At 42.4% G+C, this 23,553-nt stretch overlaps 3 protein-coding genes across 6 annotated transcripts in view; 1 reads left to right on the top strand and 2 right to left on the bottom strand.

Annotated features, from left to right (window-relative positions):
- Window positions 1–8,323, bottom strand: part of si:dkeyp-9d4.3 (caskin-1) — a 30,313-nt gene extending 21,990 nt beyond the window's left edge. For both annotated transcript variants that reach the window (XM_056410301.1, XM_056410303.1), the window contains exons 1-2: window positions 8,230–8,323; window positions 406–457 (exon numbers count right to left, since the gene is read on the bottom strand). In XM_056410301.1, coding sequence (XP_056266276.1) covers window positions 406–457; window positions 8,230–8,323 — 146 coding nt within the window. The remainder of the gene's footprint in view (window positions 1–405; window positions 458–8,229) is intronic.
- A 1,541-nt stretch (window positions 8,324–9,864) lies between these two features.
- On the bottom strand, window positions 9,865–16,494 carry LOC130190236 (suppressor of cytokine signaling 1-like). The gene is made up of 4 exons (XM_056409549.1): window positions 16,410–16,494; window positions 13,747–14,183; window positions 12,735–12,922; window positions 9,865–11,513 (listed from the first exon to the last, which is right to left on the bottom strand). Exons 2-4 carry the CDS (start codon window positions 13,966–13,968, stop codon window positions 11,189–11,191), a joined length of 735 nt encoding a protein of 244 aa, XP_056265524.1. The 5' UTR covers window positions 13,969–14,183; window positions 16,410–16,494; the 3' UTR covers window positions 9,865–11,188.
- Window positions 16,495–20,740: 4,246 nt separating this feature from the next.
- LOC130190241 (protein kinase C beta type) overlaps window positions 20,741–23,553 on the top strand; it is a 28,283-nt gene continuing 25,470 nt past the window's right edge. For all 3 annotated transcript variants that reach the window (XM_056409558.1, XM_056409557.1, XM_056409556.1), the window contains exons 1-2: window positions 20,741–21,087; window positions 21,612–21,643. In XM_056409558.1, the coding sequence (XP_056265533.1) occupies window positions 20,924–21,087; window positions 21,612–21,643 (196 nt within the window). In that variant the 5' untranslated portion in view covers window positions 20,741–20,923. The remainder of the gene's footprint in view (window positions 21,088–21,611; window positions 21,644–23,553) is intronic.

The raw sequence follows: 23,553 nt of genomic DNA, 5'->3' as shown, positions 1-23,553 counted from the left end.
TGCACATACAGGACTGTCTCAGAAAATTAGAATATTGTGATAAAGTTCTTTATTTTCTGTAATGCAATTAAAAAATATTAAATATTAAAAGAATAACAATATTTCAGTTGATTTGTAATGAATCCAGAATGCATGACATTTTTGTTTTTTTAATTGCATTACAGAAAATAAAGAACTTTATCACAATATTCTAATTTTCTGAGACAGTCCTGTATAATGAATGGCAAACTCGTGGAATGTGCAAAGGAGGGATATGATGTCACGAGGACAGAAAGAAAGCAAGGAAACGAGAAAACAACGAGGGGAGAGAAGGGGAAAAGAATGAGGGGGAAACCAGAAGACAATGAACCTTCAAAATAAAGATGGCGGCAGCGTGGAGCACATGACTCAGAGGAGGTCGCTCACCCGTCTGCATCCTGGATGTTGACGTTCACTCGCTTTGCTGCTCCGAGGAGCTCTGAAACCGAAGAGAGACGATAATCAAGACAGAATCCAGTGATTCACGGATTCTCTGTCCTTGTACATGTTATAACTAGAATGGGCTCTCGGTAGAGCGCATACCTTCGCATATCACAAGATTGGGCATTGAATTATGAACATTTTGGCATTAGTTGCATGCCAATTGGATACAAAATGACGTGCTATGGTAAAAAGAAGATGTTGACCTTTCCATGACCTTGACCTTGACCTTTGACCCGATTTATCCCAAAATCTAATCAAATGGTCCCCGGATAATAACCAATCATCCCACCAAATTTCATGCGATTCAAGAAGATTTGGACCTTTTCATGACCTTTTTATGACCTTGACCTTGACCTTTGACCCGATCGATCCCAAAATCTAATGAAATGGTCCCCGGATAATAACCAACCATCCCAACAAATGTCATGCGATTCGGTTTAAAACTTTTTTTGTTATGCGAATAACACGCATACAAATAAATAAATAAATAAATAAGTACACGGCGATCAAAACATAACCTTCCGCATTTTCAATGCGAAGGTAATAATTCACTTTATAGTATACCTTATTATACCTGTCACAGCTCAAACAGCAGTTTCTCAACTTGATAATAATTACGATATAAACTTCTCGTCCTCTGGTGTCGCTAATGTTAAAAATAATAATAAACTATTGCATCCACAAGCATGAATAATGTTGATTTAGTTGTTGTTGTTGTTTGGTGTATTTTATTAAAAGACCTGTCAATCAGTTTGAGTGAGTCAGTGAGTTTTTATTATGAGTTTCCATGTAATTAAAAAATATAATTATCTGCATCTTTGTTAAATGTTGTATTTCAGGTCCTTAAGGTTTATTTAGAAAAACAAATAATTCAGATTTAGATAAAAGTTTGATTCCACCGTGTGTGCCTGTGTTGTTATGTGAAAGATAAAGGAATCAGACAGCGGGATCACACACACACACACACACACAAAAACAACACACAACTCTCAGAAAGGCACACAAAACAAAAGCAGCTACTTGTTTGTCTCAATTTATTTTCTATTTTCTTTTTTTTGGGTCAAACCCTCATAATCCACGCGTGGGCCGTAATCTGTGGCCGTTCTGTAATCTGTGGAAAAGCTTCTCCTTCTCTCCGCAGCTCTCTCTCTCCACTTCATCCCCTCATCCTGCTCTCACACTCTAATTGTCGCTGTCAATATGCTGGAGAGCGCGCGCGTGCCGACGATTGGTGCAGCGTTCTGTTGACACTCGGCAGCTGACGTCATCCTGCTGGGTGTGTTCGTGCACGTGTTGGTCCCCCCTCCATCTACATGGATTAAAAATACGAATCCCCACCCCCACACACACACACACACGCGCACTGCCACAGCATGAGGAATCAATGAGTCCAGATATCTGTGTCACCATCAGGGAACCACGTGACCGTGACTCCGCCTCCCCGACCACACACACGTATGGCAGCGACCACAGCGTCCAACAATCTGATTGCAATACAACTAATTGCCTGATTTCTTTTATTACAATTTATAGTGGAGGGGTTTAGCTTTGACCGAGGAAGAACCCTTTCAATTTAGGAGGGGATAAAAACAAAAAACATTTCATTAACATTGAAATATAGGGCATGGCCCTTGGAGGGGGATCATAAGTGTCCTTCTAGTTCCAGCATGTTTCTCTCAATGGAATACCCGCCCCCCCCTCCTTCTGACCCAAAATCAAACCAGTATATTTAATCAAATACTTGGATGCGGCCGACTGAGACTGGTGATAACTCTGTGATCCCTCTCCAAACTGATTTCCATCCTAAAACTCACACTTTACTTACTTTTTTCACCTTAAATATGAGCTTTTTTATTACATTTTTGTGTGTATTTTCCCCTCTCTGACATGTTTGTACTATACCATCATATTTATCTGACGGTGTCCTTGGAGCAGGGTTCGTTTTTTTCTTCTTCTTCTTCTTCCTTCTGATACATTTTTAGGCATCACACTGCAACCGAGCCCCTGTTACCATAGCAACCCCTCAATGTGCCATCCTCCCATGACTGTCAATCACTTGGCCGGGATTACTATGATATCATCACTGCAGCCCCTCCCACAAATTGTAGCCGTTCAAGAGTTTATGTTGACGTGAAATCCAGAAATACGACCGAGTGCACAAACGAGATGGAGAAGCAGATTCACACCTCAGGTGGAGGTGGAGGTTCCTCAGGGGTTCCTCAACTGTTCTCATTACCAGAGATGTTCTGAAGTCCAGTTTTTCATCCCCTCTGACTGTCCGCCTGTCATCATGCATCCAGAGTTTCGGCGTGACGCGTATAGCCTCAAACAAACTCCATCGCTCTGCTTCCAGACCATCGCACACGTATGTTCGAGTGGCCGCACTCAAGAGGTCACAACGTGCTGACAGTGCGGGAACGACACTGCACGAGTACACTGCGACGGAGCGGTGGGGGGCAATAATCAGAAAAACAACATGTGTTGTAATTCTATAATATATTTTTGAAAGTATTTAATCATAGGTTGTGTTCTTGTTTTATGTTCAGGGAAATTGTTAACCTTGTAGTACTTAAAATGTTCGTGTTGGAGGACTCTATGGAGTATTTTTAGGAAAACACATAGGATTCATAAAAGCCTCATTACCGACACACCAAATACTGCAAACATCCAACAACAGTCAGATTAACATAAATTAACACATTTCTATGTGACAGCTGGACTGGACTTTATTTATGTATATATAATATATTACAAAAATATTATATTTGAATTTCTTATCTGACAGTTGGACTTTTTAAAATATTATATATATATACATATATATGTATATATATATATTTATACATATGTATACATATATATAAATATATATACCAAAAAAAATAATATATATATACAGTATATATAATATCCAAAAAGTCCAGCTGTCACCTTGGAAATGAAAATATAATATATATATTTTAATATTATATATATATCAATAATATTCAAAAGTCCAGCAGTCACAGAAAGGAAAATATAATATATATTTTTTATAGAATACATATATATATATATATATTTAAAAAAAATATAATATAAAAAAGTCCATCTGTCACATAGGAAATTAAAATATTACCATTAATTTATTTTTTAGAGATAAAAAAATAAAACATGTAACAATGGACAGCTAGTTAACCCTTGTGTTGCCTTAGGGTCATTTTGACCCGATTAAATGTTTCACCCTCCTGTTACCTTTATATTTACTAACATATTTTACCCTTTGGGTTCAATTTGATGCCAGCAATTAAAACCTCCAGAAAATTATTAGAATTAATATTGTTTTCCAAGTTTAAGTGTGAGGCACTTTATGTTTGTTTGTTGACTACCGAAAGAACACCGACATTAAACATTGAATGGGGTCAAATTAATCCTAAGGCGGGGGGAGGGTATCATATTGATTCGGATCAAAATGACCCTAAGGCAACACAAGGGTTAAGGAAGAAAACACAATTTATTCGTACATTATCTCCGAGGTCGATTATTCTGTTGAATATTATCATTTTGTCTATAAAATGTCATACGAATTTGGATGTATGCTATGCTGATTTCTGAACATAATATTAATAATAATAATTATACACGGCCACAGTGCACTCGTTGGGGATCATCACGGTTCCTCGCGCTGCCGACATGTCACTGAGGTTTCCGGCTTTATTTCAGACCACCTCCGTGTTTTATGATCAAGGAACAAAAACAAATCATCGGAGTCACGCTCAATAATTCATCCGGCTCGCCGTTGGTCGAATACTGTTGAGATACAGTTGTTTACTTAACGTTGAGGGATTACCGTCCTTCTTGAACCACTATGAACTCGTCTCTTGAGTTACTCGGGGCCCATTCCAGTCAAATACTCCAACATTACAGAGATATGAGGATCGGGATGTTCTCATATCTCCAAGATAAAAAGCTTAAATGCAGCCGAGCCAACGATAAGGAAACCATTAGCGATTGGTTTATACCTCTTTCTTTGTCTTTCTTTGTGTCTCTTTGTGTCTTTCTTTTGGCTTTTAAAGACCTTGACTCAGCATCGCTCCGTCTGAACTAATGAATTAAGACGTTGATTAATAAAATCAATGAGCCAATTGATTAAATTATTATGACTGTGAATTTAACGGATGGGTTTGGTGACAATACATTTGTCTTATTGATCGTTCTAAGTGTCGTCTGTGTGATGTGTTCACAGAAAGAAGAACATCTTATCTTTAAAGACGTCTTCTGATCGTCCAACAAAGTGAATATTAATATGAAAATTACCACGAAACATCGTTATTGGCTTTGTAAAAACAACGAGGAAGTGGTTTCAAGTTGATTTTTCTATATTTAATGGATTATTTTGTCGTCAGTGTGGGTTTATTATGAGGAGAAACCACTTTCTGTAGGTTATGAGATCCAATTATAAAAAACAAAAGTTCAACAAGCAACAACTTTGGGAATTTTCAAAGCAAATAAAATTCCGTGAGGCAGTAGTTATAGTCAAAAATGTTTTTTCAAGGTATTATTTGTACGTATTTAAGATCCTCTGTACCTTTTTGTGCTGTCAACAGCGGTAGTACACACACGCTGACAGGCAGCATTTATCTTCTCTTGTGGAGATCCCAGAGCTGCATTTGAGCTGCTATTTACCAGCTATTCATGCCGGATATTCACCTTATTTCTGAAGTATTTTGACAATAATTCCACTGCATTTGCGCTTTTTTGAAAGTATCTGGACTGGAAGTGACTTCCCTTTGGGAGAAAACTACAAGTTCACAACTCTTATAAAAGCCCTCATCCTTTGGGCTGTTTTATTTCATTTCATATACTCAAGGGGGGAATAAGACATTAAAACCCCACACATACACTATCAATGTAACGTTGCTCGTAAGCCTATGCTAAGACTGTGAAGTGGCGCACATTGGAATAGAATAATGACTGAAGTGAAGTGGCCTCACATGGAATAAAGACTGTGAAGTGAAGTGGCCTCACATGGAATAAAGACTGTAAAGTGAAGTGGCCTCACATGGAATAAAGACTGTGAAGTGAAGTGGCCTCACACAGAATAAAGACTGTGAAGTGAAGTGGCCTCACATGGAATAAAGACTGTAAAGTGAAGTGGCCTCACACAGAATAAAGACTGTGAAGTGAAGTGGCCTCACATGGAATAAAGACTGTGGAGTGAAGTGGCCTCACATGGAATAAAGACTGTGAAGTGAAGTGGCCTCACATGGAATAAAGACTGTGAAGTGAAGTGGCCTCACATGGAATAAAGACTGTGAAGTGAAGTGGCCTCACATGGAATAAAGACTGTAAAGTGAAGTGGCCTCACATGGAATAAAGACTGAAGTGAAGTGGCCTCACGTGGAATAAAGACTGTAAAGTGAAGTGGCCTCACACAGAATAAAGACTGTGAAGTGAAGTGGCCTCACATGGAATAAAGACTGTGGTGTGAAGTGGCCTCACATGGAATAAAGACTGAAGTGAAGTGGCCTCACATGGAATAAAGACTGTGAAGTGAAGTGGCCTCACATGGTCCGGCCACCACTTCAAGTCCTTCAGCTCCTCCATCAGATTGTAACTCTCTCTCACGCTGCTCTGAACATCATTTGTGTTTGTAATGAAAAACGCAGTCAGTCACATGACTCACACCTGATGTGTCACGCCGCGCAATCTTTTCGAGGTGTGTGTGAGTGTGTGAGTGTGTGTGTGTGTGTGAGTGTGATTCTTCAGCAGAGAAACCCGTCGACCTGTTTAATTATTCAATCATAAACCTGGATTCACTGACTCACGCACACACACTTAATCCACACACACACTTATACGCACACACTTACACAGACTTACACACACACTCTCACATGCACTCACACACACATTCTCACACACACGCACACACACCCACACACACTCTCACATACAATCACGCACACACACACACACACACACAATGAAACACTCACTCACACACACACTGAAACACTCACTTATGCTCGCACACAGACACACACACTCAAACATGCAATCACACACGCACACTCACTTACACACACATACTCACACTTACACATGTAATCACACACGCACACTTACTTAGACACATGCACAAACACACTCTCACACACACTCACTCATACACACACACATTCTAATGCACACACACATTCCACAACTCACCCTTTAACCTTTCTCCATCACTTCCTGTCTTTTTCCATCTCTGTATTCATAACTCGCTGTTTCTCTTCCTTCTGCACTCTCACTCTTTTACCCCCCCCCCCCCCTTCTCTTTGTCAGTGTGCAGTGGACTGAGCACTCAGAGTTGATCTGTTCTGGCATTTGAGGAGAAGCACTTTTCTTTTTCATGGCACTGCTGGAATGTCCAGAGACAAACACACAAGAGGAGACAAGGAAAGGTGAGAAGGAGAGAGGGGACAATAATAGAGGAGAGGGGAGACAAGGATAGAGGGGAGGAGAGAAGTGGAGAGGAGATGAGTCAATGATAGAGATGAGAAGAGGATATATTTGATAGAGAACAGGAGCGGAAACAAGAGGTGGGAGAGGGAGGAGAAGAAGAGACAAGGATAGAGGGGAGGACAAGAGAGGAGACAGTTAAGGAAAGAGGAGGGGACACAAGAGGAGACAGTAGAGGAGGGGAGAGGTGACAAGGAAAGAAGAGGAGAAGCAATAGGTGAGAAAGGGATAGAAAAGAGAAGAGGAGGGGAGGGGAGGAGACAAGGATATAGAGGAGAGGAGACAGAGGTGAGAATAGGGGACATGGATGGAGGAGAGGAGTGGAGAGAAAAGGAGAGGAAGAGATATTAAATAAGAAAAAGTAAAGAAGAGGAAGGACAGGGTAACAGAGAAAATTAGGCAACAGCAGGGGAGAGGGTATAGGAAACAGGAGGAGATAAGAGGAAACAGGAGAGGAGAGGAAACAGCAGGTGAGGAGAGGAAACAGGAGGAGAGGAGAGGAAACAGGAGGAGAGGAGAGGAAATAGGAGGAGAGGAGAGGAAACAGGAGGAGAGGAGTCGTGAGGAGGAGATAAATCCAGAGCAGAGAATGGAGAAGGCCTGCTGATGAAATGAAAGAGGAGGAGAGCTGTTTCAAGGCTGTAATCGAAATCTAATTATCACCTCAAGTCCCAGCTGACTCCACGTCAAACACCCGCTCGCACACACACACACACACACACACACACACACGCATGTCTGCATGTGTACTCATACGAACATTATTACCACGAACATCTGGCATCTTCACACACCACTAATCTCGCTGTCCCGAGAGCAGTGTAGGACCTTTGAGTACTTCCACCTCTCTCTCTCTCTCTCTACAAAGTCTCACAAAAACACACACATGCACTAATACACGCATCCTCTCTGGTGTGCACATATACACACATTTGTGTGCATTCATGCAGAAACACACACACACACACACATGGTTAATGGTGGAAAAGGGGTGGCAAGCATCCTCGTGATTTCTAATTCATTTCTGATGACACATTCTCGCAGGTGCAACGTCATCACTATCAAACATTCAACGTCATAGCCCTCTCTCTCTCTCTCACACACACACACACACACACACACACACAAATACATGCAAACACACACACAAACAAAGTACACCATTTAGGCTAAATGGCATCACATCCGATTTAGCCTGCACTGTCCTGACCTCGTAATGACGTGTGTGTGTGTGTGTGTGTGCGTGAGGAGGATGACAGCAGGATGGAGGGATATACTGACTGGCTTTCCCTGGCCGAGGTCTCTGTAGAAGCCGCTGAGCTGTCAGCAAGTCCTCGGTCTTCACGGCCTGGAGCAGCTCCTGGTCCTTCCCCATGTCCCCTGCGTCCCGCCGCGGTCCCCCCGGTCCCCTCGGTCCTCTCGCTCCTCTCGGTGCCGCTCTCTCTTCCTCTGAGCGCCCCTCTCTCCTCCGCTAATCCGCCGCTACATCCTGCCGCCGCTCCGGGGCCCTCCCGCTGGAAGCTGAGGCGCGGAGGGATTGACGCTGCTGCTGCGGGGAGTGGGGGTGCTCCGATTTCGGCCAGGGGTCCAGCGCTTGTCCCACGGTACCTCCCCCCCCCTCCCAACCCTCCCCCTCCCCCTTCTCCACGCGGTGCTATACCGAACCGAACCGAAGCGACCGGACCACCCGCTCTCTGCGAAGATGCTCTCCGGCCGCGCGGGAGCGCACACTGAGGCGACAGATTCCACCGATTTCTATCCGCGAGATGATTTCACCGGGTCTGGGTGGCGCGTGCGTGCGGTGGAGCTCGAGCGCCCTCCTACATGCATGTGTGGGTCAAATCCGCACCCCTGAAATCTCACGAGCCCTCAATCCGCAGAATAACACGCGCGGGGTCGCTGATGTTTAACGCGTGACCGCTGTCGCCGCTGCGATGCTGGACCAGCTCGCGCCAGCTCCGGCGTGCGCACACACACACACACATACGCACACACGCACACACACACTCACGCACATTCACAGTCACATATGGCATTACATAAACACGAGCTGTACTTGTGCGCGCCCCCCCCTCTCCAGTTGTTGTAATCCCGGTGCGCGTTTTACGCGCGCGCGCGTGGGAGGCGGACAAGTCAGAAAAGGTCGTTTGACATCGTTGTAGTCAGTCGCGTGCGAGAGGTGCAATGAGCGCGCGGGACAGAGGGAGGGAGAGGATACGGGCTCGCGCAGACCCAGGATACAGATGCACACATCTGATCCATAACATCCGTCACATGTAAAACTGGCATCATTAATTAATATCATATCTGCATGTGGCCTGTTTAGTATGATCCCATTTATTTTGATTTCATTTAAATGATTCTTTCTTCTCCGTAAATATTTTTTACGTGTGCATTTTTATTAAATTACTTTTACATATGTTCCTAATTAATTAAACTGCATATGTGTCACTTTGGTGATGGCTTCATGTCAACATTGTTTCAGGTTAATGAGCCAGGGATCATTTGAAGATAGGACAAGTGTGTGTGCGTATGTGTGTGTGTCCCTGATGCAGGGCTAATTTAGACTAAAGGGGCCACTGGCAGTCAGATTTAGGACAGGAAGTGGAACGGATGACAGAAGACATGCTACTTAATCAAACTTGCGTGTATACGGGAGAGTTTTTATATTTGTGTAATGACGCATATCTGATTGGAATGAGCAGATATATTTACAGTCGAGTCATCTTCACACCTGGCTGGTTTAAGAGCTGAAATTAAAGGATCTGCAAAAGTAGTCAGCTCCAGAAACATAAATATTGTTCATCTTTAATATCTTAACTTTCTGAAGTCACGCTTAGATTGATGCAGTTTCCTGTTTATATAAAACGATAAAATATGCAGATTTTCTGGTGCGCCGACTACAAAAAAAATGCAGACTGTAAATATGAGTTTATTACACAGACTGAGTTCACATCATAGCTGCTCTGTGAGGCGGTGCTCTGGGCTGAGTGGTCACGTGACATAGACGTTTACCACAGGGGACTATTTTATTACAGTTTCCCACTTTGTCAGTATCAGCCTTATTTATATATTCAACGTCAAATACATGTTTTTAAAAGCATCACATTCTTACAATAGTCTGTTGTTTTCATAGGACTGAATACAAACATTGCAAGAATCAATGTGAGAACTGAATCGAGTCATTACTTATTCCCAGAAACCGCAACTCTTCCGATACGCCTTCATTCCAACGAGGCCCGTATATTATAATCCTGTTGATTTGAACCAAATGTATGAGGCGTGAAGTTCAGCTGGACTCATCTATAATTTATCTCAAGAAAAAACAACCTGTTGCTTTTCTCTCTTGAAAATGAGGTATTTGTCCAATTATCCAGAGAAATGGAATTTTCCCAAAAATAATGAGATTACGAACCCGGAAAACAACTCTCTTGTCCGAGATAATTGTCTCGCGGGATTAAAAAACACGATTGGCCGTCACGCCTCAAGGCTTCTATTGAAAAGAGTAAAAGAAGAGCGAATATTAGACCCTGATATACCTTAGTGGTCAGACATAAAAAAACGTTTGCTAATATTTGTACCTGTTTATTTCAGCTTCTTTTGATGTTATCTGCATCTCTTTTGGTCCGACATCAATCAACGCCGCTTTAAACAGCAGCAGATTACACAGGTAATTCATCAAGACAGGATGACATGCATCTCGAGTATTCTGTGCAAATGATTGCAACTTGCAGATGAAATACTCAAATTGCAATTCTGAATATTGTCACGTCACGGGCCGTCCCTTGTGCCGTCTAGGAGGTTTATTCAGTCAAACGAAATAAAAAAGTCAATTACTCTACAAAAAGCGTCTCGGGGGGGGGGGGGAAGTTCTTTAAACAAAAGCTTATCTTCAAACAAAGTCCACTTAACAAAGTCCTCCTCTTGTTCGTTCTCTTGGGCTTGGGTTCGTTCAGGAGGCCCTTCCACTCCTGGCTTGTCCAGCTCCTTCCCTCCTTCTGCTCTCCCCTCTGTCTCCTCTTAAGCTTCCCAGCCCCTCAATTAGCTGTCTAAGCACCTGCAGCTGTGTGAGTGGTGAGGCAGTCTGGGAGCTGTAGTTTCCACCCGAGTGGCCATTTTGACATGTGCCCACTGCACTTGAGTGGGAATGTAGCGTCCCTCCACCACCTGGCCCCTTGTGATGCCACAACATATATATTTTTTAACTTATCACACAAACGACGGGCAAAACGCGGGGCGCCTATATGCAACACGGGTACGCCTGGACGTAGTCTTTGACTTGAGCGCTGAGTCCGGGGAAGGTGCCGATGTTCTCCGCTCCGTGGGCGCTGGTGAGCGCCCTCCTGCACATCTGCTTCAGGCGCTCCGGGCGCTGCCGGCGGTACGGCGCCGTCAGCTTGCAGGCCGAGCCGGTGTAGTAGGTGAGCAGGCCGAAGAGCGACGCAAAGGTCCTGTGGCTGCCGCTCAGGCCGAAGAGCAGGTCGCTCAGCTGCACGCGGACGCTCGTCGGGCCGTCGGCGCTCTGGTAACTCAGCGTGAAGAACACATCTGGCTGGCCGCTGTCTCTATAGCAACACAGCGGCACGCGGTCACTTTATGCACAATTAATGGCGTTTATTTTTCCTGGTGTGGTGCTTTTTATTGGGCAGTAAAGGAGAAAAAAGGGCCTAAGATGAGAATATCGACATACAGAGAACAGTTAAGGTGCCAGAGAGGGATGCCATAGAAGAACCATTTCTGGTTCCACAAAGAACCTTTAAAACCAGGGTTCTCTCAATAACCATTTCCTTAAAGTGTTCTTCAAATAATCTAGAAATGTATCTCAAAGAACCTTAAGAAATGGATCTTGAAGGCACCATTTCTGGTTTCACAAAGAACCTTTAAAACCAGGGTTCTTTAAAGAACCATTTCCTTAAAGGGTTATTCAAAGAACCTATAAAACTGTCTCAAAGAAACTTAAAAAATGGTTCTTGAAGGCACCATTTCTGGTTCCATAAAGAACCTTTCAAACCAAGGTTCTTTAAAGAACACTTTCCTTAAATAGTTCTTCAAAGAACCTATAAAACTGTCTCAAAGAAACTTAAAAAATGGTTCTTGAAGGCACCATTTCTGGTTCCATAAAGAACCTTTCAAACCAAGGTTCTTTAAAGAACACTTTCCTTAAATAGTTCTTCAAAGAACCTATAAAACTGTCTCAAAGAACCTTCAAAAAATGGTTCTTGAATGCACCATTTCCTTTCAAACTAGGGTTCTTTAAAGAACCATTTCCTGAAGTAGTTCTTTAAAAACCTATAAAGGTGTCTCAAAGAACCTTCAAAACATGGTTCTTTAAGGCACCATTTCTGGTTCCACAAAGAACCTTTCAAACCAGGGTTCTTTAAAGAACCATTTCCTTAAGTAGTTCTTTAAAAACCTATAACGGTGTCTCAAAGAACCTTCAAAACATGGTTCTTTAAGGCACCATTTCTGGTTCCACAAAGAACCTTTCAAACCAGGGTTCTTTAAAGAACCATTTCCTGAAGTAGTTCTTTAAAAACCTATAAAGGTGTCTCAAAGAACCTTCAAAACATGGTTCTTTACGGCACCATTTCTGGTTCCACAAAGAACCTTTCAAACCAGGGTTCTTTAAAGAACCATTTCCTTAAATAGTTCTTCAAATAACCTATAAAAGTGCCTCAAACGAAAAAATGGTTCTTCAGTCGGTGATGGTTCTTCATAGAACCACAAAGCCTTTTAAAGAACCATTTAAGAACCGTCATCAACATCTCCAACAACAACTGACTGACCTGATGAGGAAGGTGCCCAGCGGCGCCCGCGCGAGGAGGCCGTGCGCCGCCTCCATGGCCATCGCCCCCCAGTAGTAGCCGCTGTGCTGCAGCTGCTGGTAGGTGCGCTTCACCAGTCGGTACTCCGCCGCGCTGCTGAACGGACGGAGGTGGGTGGGGAAGCCCTCCGCTTCAGCTCCGGTGATCGGCTGCAGCGGAGAGAGAATTCATCGGAAATAAATAAATAGGAAATAGAAATAAAGTTATTGCTGGCAACGGCAGTCGCAGAGTTAAAAACACACAAAAAGTATCTCTCAGAAGGTTTAATCATGATGGGGATGCTGTCGTGTATGAATAATGATGATGTCATGCTAATGGAAACCTGCTGATTATGTGTCAGTGTAAATAGAGGATGAAAGGTTTCCATGACAACAGTCAAAGTCTAAAAAGGTCAACTCAGATATTTGACCACAGATTGTGTGTTTGTGTTGGATTAATAATTGTTGTTGTTGTTGTTGTTGTGTCATCTGCTCATCCAAAACATGTAAAATCCATCATTTGGGATACCACTTTCTTTAAAATAGTGTTAAATATATATTAATGTGTTCATATTAACTCCACCTGGATTACATATTATTGTTATTGTTGTTGTTGTGTTTGGATCGAACACAAAACGACAACTGCTCATCCCAAACATGTAAAATCCATCATTTGGGATCCCACTGTTTTTAAAATAGTGTTAAATGAATGTGAAAGGGTTAATATTAACTCATTTTAACCAGCTGCAACATCAAAGTGATGCTTACACATTTATCCATTCTGCATAAAAAGTACTTTTAATTTACATTATATCTATATATATATATAGATATAATGTATATGTATATATATATATATATATGAGTACTTCTTCCACAATTGAATGTAAAACGTAAGAAAGAAGAATCCCGGAGTTTGATTCCGGACGTTGTTGACGTTGTTGTTGTTGACGTTGTTGTTGTTGACGTTGTTGACGTTGACGTTGAGTACTCACTTGGCACCAGGTGTCAGGTTCTTCGTGTAACTTCAGTTTTCTCCACTGCAGTAAATCCAGCTGACTCTCCGTGGGCTCTTGGTTCTCCGGCTGAATTCCCTCTGGCTCAGCTCCTTCTGGTTCCGCGGGTTCCCCTTGTGGTTGACTTTGGTTCTGCGTCTCCGTTGCGGGGTTCTGTTTCCTGCTCTGCGTGACTCTCCTATCAGGATTGTCTCTAACCATCCTAGAAAGGACACTTCTTCTTCTCTTGTCCACTTCCTCCCCTGGTGAGGCGCAGGTCCTCCATCACTGAGCCCTGCGTGGCCGGTCATCTGCTGCCCGGACCTCTTCCAGACTCCATCCTGCTTTAAACAACCACTCTGAGGGTCGAATCCAGATCCTTCGACGTCATCGAAGAGGTGGGATCTGATCAATGTGTCACTGAAGAATGTGATGAGCTGAAATAGAGAAAGGAGAACAATCAGGACCGAATCTTTTATTCCACTGAATTGACCGTAAAAACCCCTGCAATAGGCCTCATGCTGTTTCTGGCCACTAGAGGGCAGCAGACACCAGTCGTCATCACACTCTTGACATATAAACAGCTTATTTACAGCTTCGGAGGATCATTCTCACTGTTGGATTAATCTGCACATTTTTTTTTCAAGGTCTATAAAATGTAACATTTATATTTAGGTGTTTCCTGAATCCCAAGATGTCCTCGAATGTCTTGTTGTCCAAAGATGTTCAGTTTGCTGTCACACAGGGGCAAATAAACCCAGACAATAATCACAAAATATAAATGTTTATCCTTAAGATTTCAGTTGTTGTTGAATTAGAGCTTTAGAAATAAAGTAATTGAGTTCAGAGTCTATTAATCTGATGAGAAATGTCTGACTCGTTTAGCTCATTTAGCTCTTTTAGTTTGTTTTGCTCTATTAGCTTATTTTTGTTCTTTTAGCTCATTTAGCTCTTTAGCTCTTGCACCTTTGATCCATTGTTACTTTAAAAAATATCTCTTTAAGGCCCGTAACCTCATTGCATACTGTGTGTGTGTGTGTGTGTGTGTGTGTGTGTGTGTGTATGTGTGTGTGACTGACAATAACCCACATGTGGTGGTGTCATTAATCACCCGGAAGGGCAGCTGTCAAATTGTTAATAGCAACAAGAAGCAGTTTCACTTTCGCAGTGAAGCGAGTGCCGCCCTACAAGATCATTTGTGAAAACATATTCCAACACGTCCGTATGCAAAACTCTTTAGTTTTCATAAAAAGAGTATTTATAAAACTTATTTACAGTGCAAAGTAGCAAAGTGCCTCGAATTAAAAGGTAAAATTAGCACATTTAAAATACAAATGAGGACACAAGTACAAAAAAGTATGTCTGAAAAATACTTTAACTTAAAGCATATGAGGATATAGGTATACTTTGTTGTTTTTGCTTATGTGTTTTAAAGATGTGATGTTTCAATAAAATGAAGTGTTCAATACATCATGGACTTTTCTTTCTTCCACTAAATTATGATATAACGTCTGCTTTTGCTCTTTGCTCAAATGATGGAAAATGTAATATTAATGTAAATATTATCTCACCCATATCTCACTGTATAATCTTGCTGCTCCACCAAACATGTCACTCTCATCTCAAATCTCTTTGATCTTCTATTCGTGAGGAGGGAGTCACACGGTTTTCAGTTCCTGAAAACCGTGTGACTCCGGGATCCTGTTTCTCTCAGCTCACAATAATACACAATGCAGTCTGTCAGTATTATAGAGGAACTTTTTAGTGTTTTAGTTCTAGTTCTAGTTTTAGACCCCAATTGGATGTTAAAACCCAGAAGATTAAAGCTGACCAAGCACTTTAACTATTTATAATATGTGTTTCACATGAGCAACATGTTCCAGTTGTGTGAAAATGTGTCAAAATATTGATGCAAAAGAGTGAAGAAGAAAGAAAAGAAAGCCAGTGAGATGAGTGTGGCTGCAGGAGTTCATACTTTCCAAGCTGTTTTAAGAAATATTATGTATAAATGTATCTGCCGGGTTTATGACTCATCATAGTTTTATTAAACATAAAGTTTAGTACTATACCAGTCTCCGCTAGATAGATAGATGATAGATGTATACTTTATTGATCCCGCAAGCGGGAAATTACAGGCAGATCCAGGAAGATTACAGCATAACACGAGGGAAGAGAGGAGAAAATAAAAAACAACCCCCAGAATATGCCCCTAGAGGGGTACAGTGTGGGAGCAGAAAAAACACCTCAGCACAAAAGCACATACATCTAAACAAGACATGCAACGTGAGGAAGGGGGGAGGGGAGGCATTGGTAGAACTGTCTATTTATAAAGCATTTGTACATATTTTATTCTATTTAATGTTTTGTGCTATCTTGACCTTGAGGATAAAATAAAAGTTATATTTATTTTATTGATCAGTAATGATTTTAACATTAGCTAATAATGACGTGGTAGTCACATGGGTATACAAATATGACCTGGGAGATTTATTTATTTATTTTGAAATTCCAATACAGCCCAACAATTACAATTAAAGCGACAGAGCGTCCACAAGAGATTAAAGTGTGTTTCTGCATAGCAGTGTTCAGATTAATGAAGGAGCGACAACACCTCCACACCGACTCAGGTATAAATATTACTTTATGAAACAGAGTGCACTTACTTTGCCCGTGCAGACTTCTCTTCGTCCGGTCGCTTCTTCTCTGCCCGTCGCATGCTCTGCGTAAGGTCTTGACTTTCGGTTCCGGTTGGCACGCTACCGGGACAGCGCGCGTGTGTGTGTGTGTGGGGGGGGGGGGGATGGCTGGAGCCGGTCTGATGTGAACTAGCACACACACGTTGTCGCCCATTGACAGACGCGCATGCGCGCGCGTGCACGCCACACACACTCGTTCAGGTTTTTACTTTTAGTTTCGGTATGGCAGGGCTGATTCTTTTAAATCACGTGACGCAGCCCGTGTGAGGCTTTTTTCTGTTTTTTCTTTTCTAGCGTGTCTCTGCGCGTGCACATGTCGCGCGTGCACATGTTGACATCAGAACCTCTTTCGACTCGATCGAGGTGTAAATAGAAATGGAGAATTACAAAAAGGTCTAAATGCAAAAATACATTGAAGGTTTTTTTCTTTGATAAAGAGGTCACGCGCTGCACACCTGAAACTTAACAAACATACACGTAACTTATGTGAACGTATTCATAGTTTGAGCTCCTGCATGGGTTGGACTACATGCACAAACATGAAATGTGTGCGCGCGCACACACACATAACATATATACATATACACGCACACACACATATATACGCACATATATACACATACACACACATACATATATACACATACATATACACATATACACACAATCACAAACATATACATATATACACACACACATACCTACACACACCTGACAACACTATTATTTTAGCAAATAAATGTTGTATGCTTTCTGTGACATATAATCCAATACTAAAATAGTGTGTCTAAATAAATGAAATATATACTTTTGGTTTGCTTAGTTTTTCAATCAGAGGCCAACGGACACCTTGTGGGGAGATAATCTAACTGAAATGTGACCCTGCAGTGACCCGGCCCAATCAGAATGTGAAATAATAAAAGACGGGAACATGTAACGCCGATAACAATTTGTGAGTCTTGAATTATTATTATTATTTGTATGATGTTTACCTTCAGTTTCTTGAAAAGTGACTCTGGAGATGAATAACGCCTCCATCTTATCTTACATTATTTTATATGAGCAAGCCAAAAGCAATTAAGGAGTAATTGTTTCAGGCCTTGAAAAGATGCTCCACCTATAATGAGTAACATAATTAGACAGAAAACAAACAGAGAGAAAATTATAATCTTTGTTTAATGCAAATAATCTATTGTTTGCTAAATTAATCAATAATAAAAAATAAAAAAACGTGCATTTTCATTCCACCAATCCACCACTGCAGACTGGACATGCATCAAACGCTGACCTTCACCTCTGTTATGAGATGACCGAAACTCGTGAGGGGGATGCGCGTGCTCATGGGAGAAGTCGGCATAACTGGAGACAGTTCGGAGGACAAAGTTTATCACGCGTCACGCAGTCACTGCTCAGTCTCAGACGTGATTTAAATGAACATTTAGAGGGTGAAGACGTGGACTTAATGCTCTGTTGGAAGGACGCTTATACAATATCTTCATGTGTACATTAAGTTCCGGGTGTCCGCAGTGGAGCATTCTGGACCAATCAGTGTGTTTCTGTTCAAAGCACGGACCAATAGGAAGCTGGCAAGTGGGCGGGGCTTGCAGCTTGTTACACAAACGGGAGCTCTAAAATGATGCATGCCATTCCTGTATTCAACCACAAGATGGCGCACAATTACAGCTTATAAGAAGATATGGTACAAAGGTTGATTCAAATACATCATTTTTTGTTATGTCTCTCAAAGTAGGCAGCATTTCTAAATACATTATTATTAAATGACTGTTCCTCTAGTGGAAGTAACGAAATAGATTTACTAAAGTGTTTTTATTTTACGCTATACATATATATTCACTTTCCATCACTGATAATTTAGTAGTCTAAGGAACATGGAGATCGTAGTTTTCGAGAGGACATACAGTTAAACTTAATGCATATTTATAACATAATAAGATCATTTACTTGAGTCACCAGTTCAAGTTCAAGTTATTTCCCACATGGATATTAATGGCATGGAACCAATCTACATCCCATAATGTTTTGTTTTTGTTTTTATTCTTGTGTGCTTGGTTTATTGGTGCTTCTACTTGCAACGACAAATTTCCCCTTGGGGATTAATAAAGTATATATCTATCTATCTATCTAATTCATATTCCAACTCCTAAAAATGAAAAACATTTTCATCGAAAAACATAGTAATGCATGTAAACTTTTAAAAAGCATATTATTGATATTTTACAATTTTCCTCCATTTTTGTCGAATGTTTTCCTGATATTTTAAAGAAAAATTTGGAGGGATATTTAAATAATATATTTGTAAATATTTTTAAAAACTGTGAAATATCATAACATATGAATAGAATAGAAAAAAGATTAAAAAACATGATAAAATATCATAAAATCATGAACAAAACATATCATTAAAATATCAGAAAAAGATATTAGGGTATAGATATACTCCATAATATCAGTAAAATAGCATCAAATATTATAATATTACTTCAAATATCCAAACCATAAATAGAACTATCCTAAAAAATATGAATAAAACATCCAAATGAGTATCATTATATGAAAAAATATAATGATAATAATAATAATAATAATACTACTAAAGGTTTGTGTATTCCCATAAATAAAATGTTCCTGATAGACTCACTGCGTTCATTAAATTTGTAATCTTATGCATTTCATCATCTGAACATAATAGGTTTTTTATTTCTGTAATTAACCTCCCACACGTGACATGACCGGAAGAATTAAAGGTGCAACCCGTAGTCTGACTGTCATCAACAGGGACACCCCAGCACCTAAAGTCATAATAGATGAGCAGCACCTTGTTAAAACTAAAGCAACACCTGCTTATTGAAGTGAATACATACTATATTCTCTTGTTTAATACAATGAGATGCACGTAGAGGTGCTCGGGGTCTCTTTGGATTACATGTCTATTACACATTGTGCCTGTAATTCCTCTGGAACGGTCACGGCTTGTGTAGGAGGTTACGTGTGAATGCCAGAAACGAATATTTCAACCTGTTATGTTCCGGGTTTAATGTGCGATTCAAAAGGTGTTCGTCCGTCTCCAGCTGCAACAATAGCACAGATGCATTCAAATGAATGCACATTTTAAATTTGATGGTGTGAGAAATCATATGCAAAGAGTTTGAGCCAGTGCATCGAACACGTGTCCCTTATTTCACACATTTTGGAAAGCACGCTTATCTCTTTCTAACCTGGAGGCTAAGCGAGAGGACCGATACTATTACCCTCAGTTCTGAAGGATAAATACAGCTTGTTTATCTAAGTTTAATATAACTACTATAGAGAAACAGAAAACTCTGCCCCCCAGAACCTGTAAACCTCACAAATAATAACATAGTGTGTGCTTGTGTAGCTCGGGGGGACTTTACACATCTAATGCTATATTTGTGGGTGTTTTATTTCTGGTTGCGTTGCTTCTTGAAGACGGTTGTGCATGTGCAGGACTGTTTATTTACCTGGATCAGTCACTTACTGGAGCCTTACGGACATAGAGTTCATCATAACGGATCATTTCATGCTACGTCTACAGACAGCGATGTCAATCTCTAATATGCACATTTCAGAAAATGTCGAACTGTTCCTTTAATTCCAGAGAAACGATGTGTTCACATCTACAAGTAGGTTTGAACACATGCAGGGGCCCTGCAGACACAACAACGACAACACATTTAGCTGACATTTTTGTCTAAAGCAACTTACAAACATGTTAGATACATAATCTACAAGGAGCTACTCAGTAAGTGCCTTGCTCAAGGACACATCGACTAGGGCGGGGATCGAACCGCCAATCCCCTGATTGAAAGACGGACCTGCTAACCACTCACCCACAGTCACCCAATTCATAAAAATAGGGTAGGCTACCAACATTTTTTTTAATAAAGAAGAAGAAGAGGTGAACTTGGGGCCCCTGGGGCCCCTGAATCACGGGCAGGTGATTCAGCCTTTTGTTTTGAAAGTATGCAGAATGTGGTTTAACTTGTGACACGGATCGCTTCGAAGATGTGTAAACAACTGCGCGCGCACGCACTCATATCTGGTAGTTTTGACGTGGGTATCAGAGGGAGAGAGAGAGAGAGAGAGAGAGAGAGAGAGAGAGAGAGAGAGAGAGAGAGAGAGAGAGAGAGAGAGAGAGAGAGAGAGAGAGAGAGAGAGAGAGAGAGAGAGAGTTGTGTCGGCTGAGGAGCAACACATTGGTGAGAAGAGGGGAAGCAGGCGCGAGCTGGACGCAGACCGACAGCTCACCGGCAGCACGAGCGACACCGCGGCGGTCAGCGGGGCGGAGAGGAGGAGGAGGAGGAGGAGGAGCAGGAGCAGGAGGAGACACCTGCACCGCGACCCGTTCTCCCCCGCTGCCTCCGTCGTCTCTGCCGCTCTCCCGTCGCTGTCCTCGCGCCGCGTCCCTCTCGGACCGCCGCCGCCGCCGCTTCCTCGTTAAGATGGCTGACCCCGGCAGCGACGGGGAGGCACCGGAGAGCGCGCGCGGCTTCGCCCGCCAGGGAGCACTCCGCCAGAAGAATGTGCACGAGATCAAGAACCACAAGTTCATCGCGCGCTTCTTCAAGCAGCCGACCTTCTGCAGCCACTGCACCGACTTCATCTGGTGAGTGTGTGTCGGTGTGTGTCGGTGTGTGTGTGTGTGTGAGGGGAAAGGACACAGGTGAATCACTTGCTGCTGCTGCCGCGGCTCCGGTGGCCTCAGTGTTCAGACGCTGCAACGTTTCATTCATTGTCATTGTCACAAAAAACAACAACATTGCGACGCGCCATTCCCCCAGTTACCCCACAATGCGACAGCACCGCGGGCCTGTGTGTGTGTGTGTGTGTGTGTGTGTGTGTGTGTGTGTGTCGGTAAACGCCGAGCAGTCGCCGCCGCTCGGCGTTTACCGCATCGACCCCCTTCCCCCCCCTCCCCCCTGACACCCATCTCTGAAACTGCAGGTCTGGTAGAGGAATGCAGCTGGAGACACAGAGGGCCCCACTGTTGCTGCAGCAGTTGTGTGTGTGTGTGTGTCCATCCATGTGTGATTGCATATCTGTGTGTGTGTCTATGCAAGCATCACTGTGTCAGTGCATCTCCTGTCGGACCCCCCACCCAAATCTCACATCCCTGTCTTGTGTCCACAGGGGCTTTGGGAAGCAGGGATTCCAGTGCCAAGGTAAGAGCAGTGGCCCATTCACAAATCCCTCTTCCTCCTCTTCCTCTGCCGCTGGATAAGGCTGTGTGTGTGTGTGTGTGTGTGTGTGTGTGGACAGATGTTCCCTGGCTGAAGGAGTGTCTTGCTGTGTGTTTGTTGTGGTCGGGGGGGTCGGCACGCTGTCGAGAGTGACCCGTCGGCTCCTGTCGTTGACAGGTGTGTTTGTGTTGGCAGGCAGGTGTAAAAAAAATAAATAAAAAAACTCAAAGAGTATAGCCGCTTGCCAACGGTGATGAATGAGAGTGAGAACACACTCCCGACCGAGGAGGCTCGGGCTGAGGAGACGGTGTGAAACGTGAGAGTGGAAGAGCCGAGATGCCTGTTCTTTGGGCCGAGGAGAAATGGAAAGGAAGACACACCAGGAAGGTTTCTCAAGCGTTCCCCCTTTGAGCCTGACATCTGATTGCAATTGTAAGATGGTGGGTTTGTGTGTGGGCGGGTGGCAATGTGTGTGTGTGTGTGTGTGTGTGTGGGCGGCTGGTTGTGGTGACGGGTGGGTGTCTAGACACGGACCTCTGCACAAAATGGTTTCATAAGCGCGCTGCTAGCGTAGTGAAGACACCCCTCCATCACATGCATGCTGCAGCAAACCAACCAAGTGTGCATCACGGTATCTCTTCATCCCTCCATCTCAGGGGAGGAGGAGGAGGGGGAGGGGGGGGGAGGGGCGAGAGGAGGGTCACCAAAACTCATCTGGGTCCAGTGAGTCAGGTGACAAGAACACGAGCAGCTGTTCATAAAGACTTCATTGACTGGAAAGAGTCGGGGCGAAGTTATGTCATTTCTATCAGCAGTTGAATACAAAAAAGAAAAGAAAAGAAAGTCCCCTCATCTCTCAGCTCTGGGGGGTTTTACAGGAAATGCATTGTGGGTAGGAGAAGAAAAAAAATCCACACTTTTACGGGAACTCCTAAAAAATGTTTGCGAAACAAAAGTGCCGCAACAAAGCGTTGCTCTGGGTTGTGATTGATGTTGCGAGTTGGGCCGTTATTGCGCTACACTGTAGCTGCAGAGAGGAGCTCAGACCCGACCAATCGAACGCAGATGTCAGGGAGCTACATTGTATCGTATCGGGAGACTTTGGTTGAACTGTGATGCAATACTCCTCATCGGCTGCACACTCGCATGCACACAACATACTTCTATGCAAACACACACACACACACACATGCAAACAAGAAGAAGAGCTCTATTGGCTTTGTTGTATTTGTTCATGAAAATGTGACAGTAAACTTTCCTGGATACTTTTACCTGCTGGAAATCCACTTTGGTCACTGCCTTGTGTATATATTTTGTTTCCTCTGTATATTTAGTATTGTTATTGTGCTTTGTGTTTTATTTTTATCTTTTTTATATGAATTAATTAATATATTTATCTATTTATTCATCATTTTCTAATATTTTATTTATTTAGTATCTTTTATTGATGCTCTAATGTGCACCCGCTGCTGTGATCCTGACATTTCCCCACTGTGGGACTAATTGAGGATTATCTCATCTCATCTCATCTTAAATGTTCATGCTGAACAAGAACACACGACCGAGGAGAGGGAATACAAGCGAGAGTTTCCTTCTCCGGTGCGGGCGGGCGGCTCAGGGCGAGTTTATTTCACGCGGACGCTGAGACGTTTTGGTCAATTAATCGATTCGTTGATCGAAATGTGACTATCCGGCGAACGGTTCATCGTTGGCGTCGTTATTCCAGTAAATATTCCCCAAAATCTGGTTTGAAATGGGAAGACGTTCCGCTTTTTTCTTAATAGATCTCATTGTTTATTTGTTACAAAAAGAATAGATTTGATGAAGTCACCCTCCGGTTCGAGGTTGTTGTGACGGACATTTTTTTAAACAGTTTTTCAAATATAAAAAGA

The sequence above is a fragment of the Pseudoliparis swirei genome, chromosome 24, assembly GCF_029220125.1.
Source record: "Pseudoliparis swirei isolate HS2019 ecotype Mariana Trench chromosome 24, NWPU_hadal_v1, whole genome shotgun sequence".
NCBI lineage: Eukaryota > Metazoa > Chordata > Actinopteri > Perciformes > Liparidae > Pseudoliparis > Pseudoliparis swirei.
This window is presented reverse-complemented; position numbering and strand designations above follow the sequence as displayed.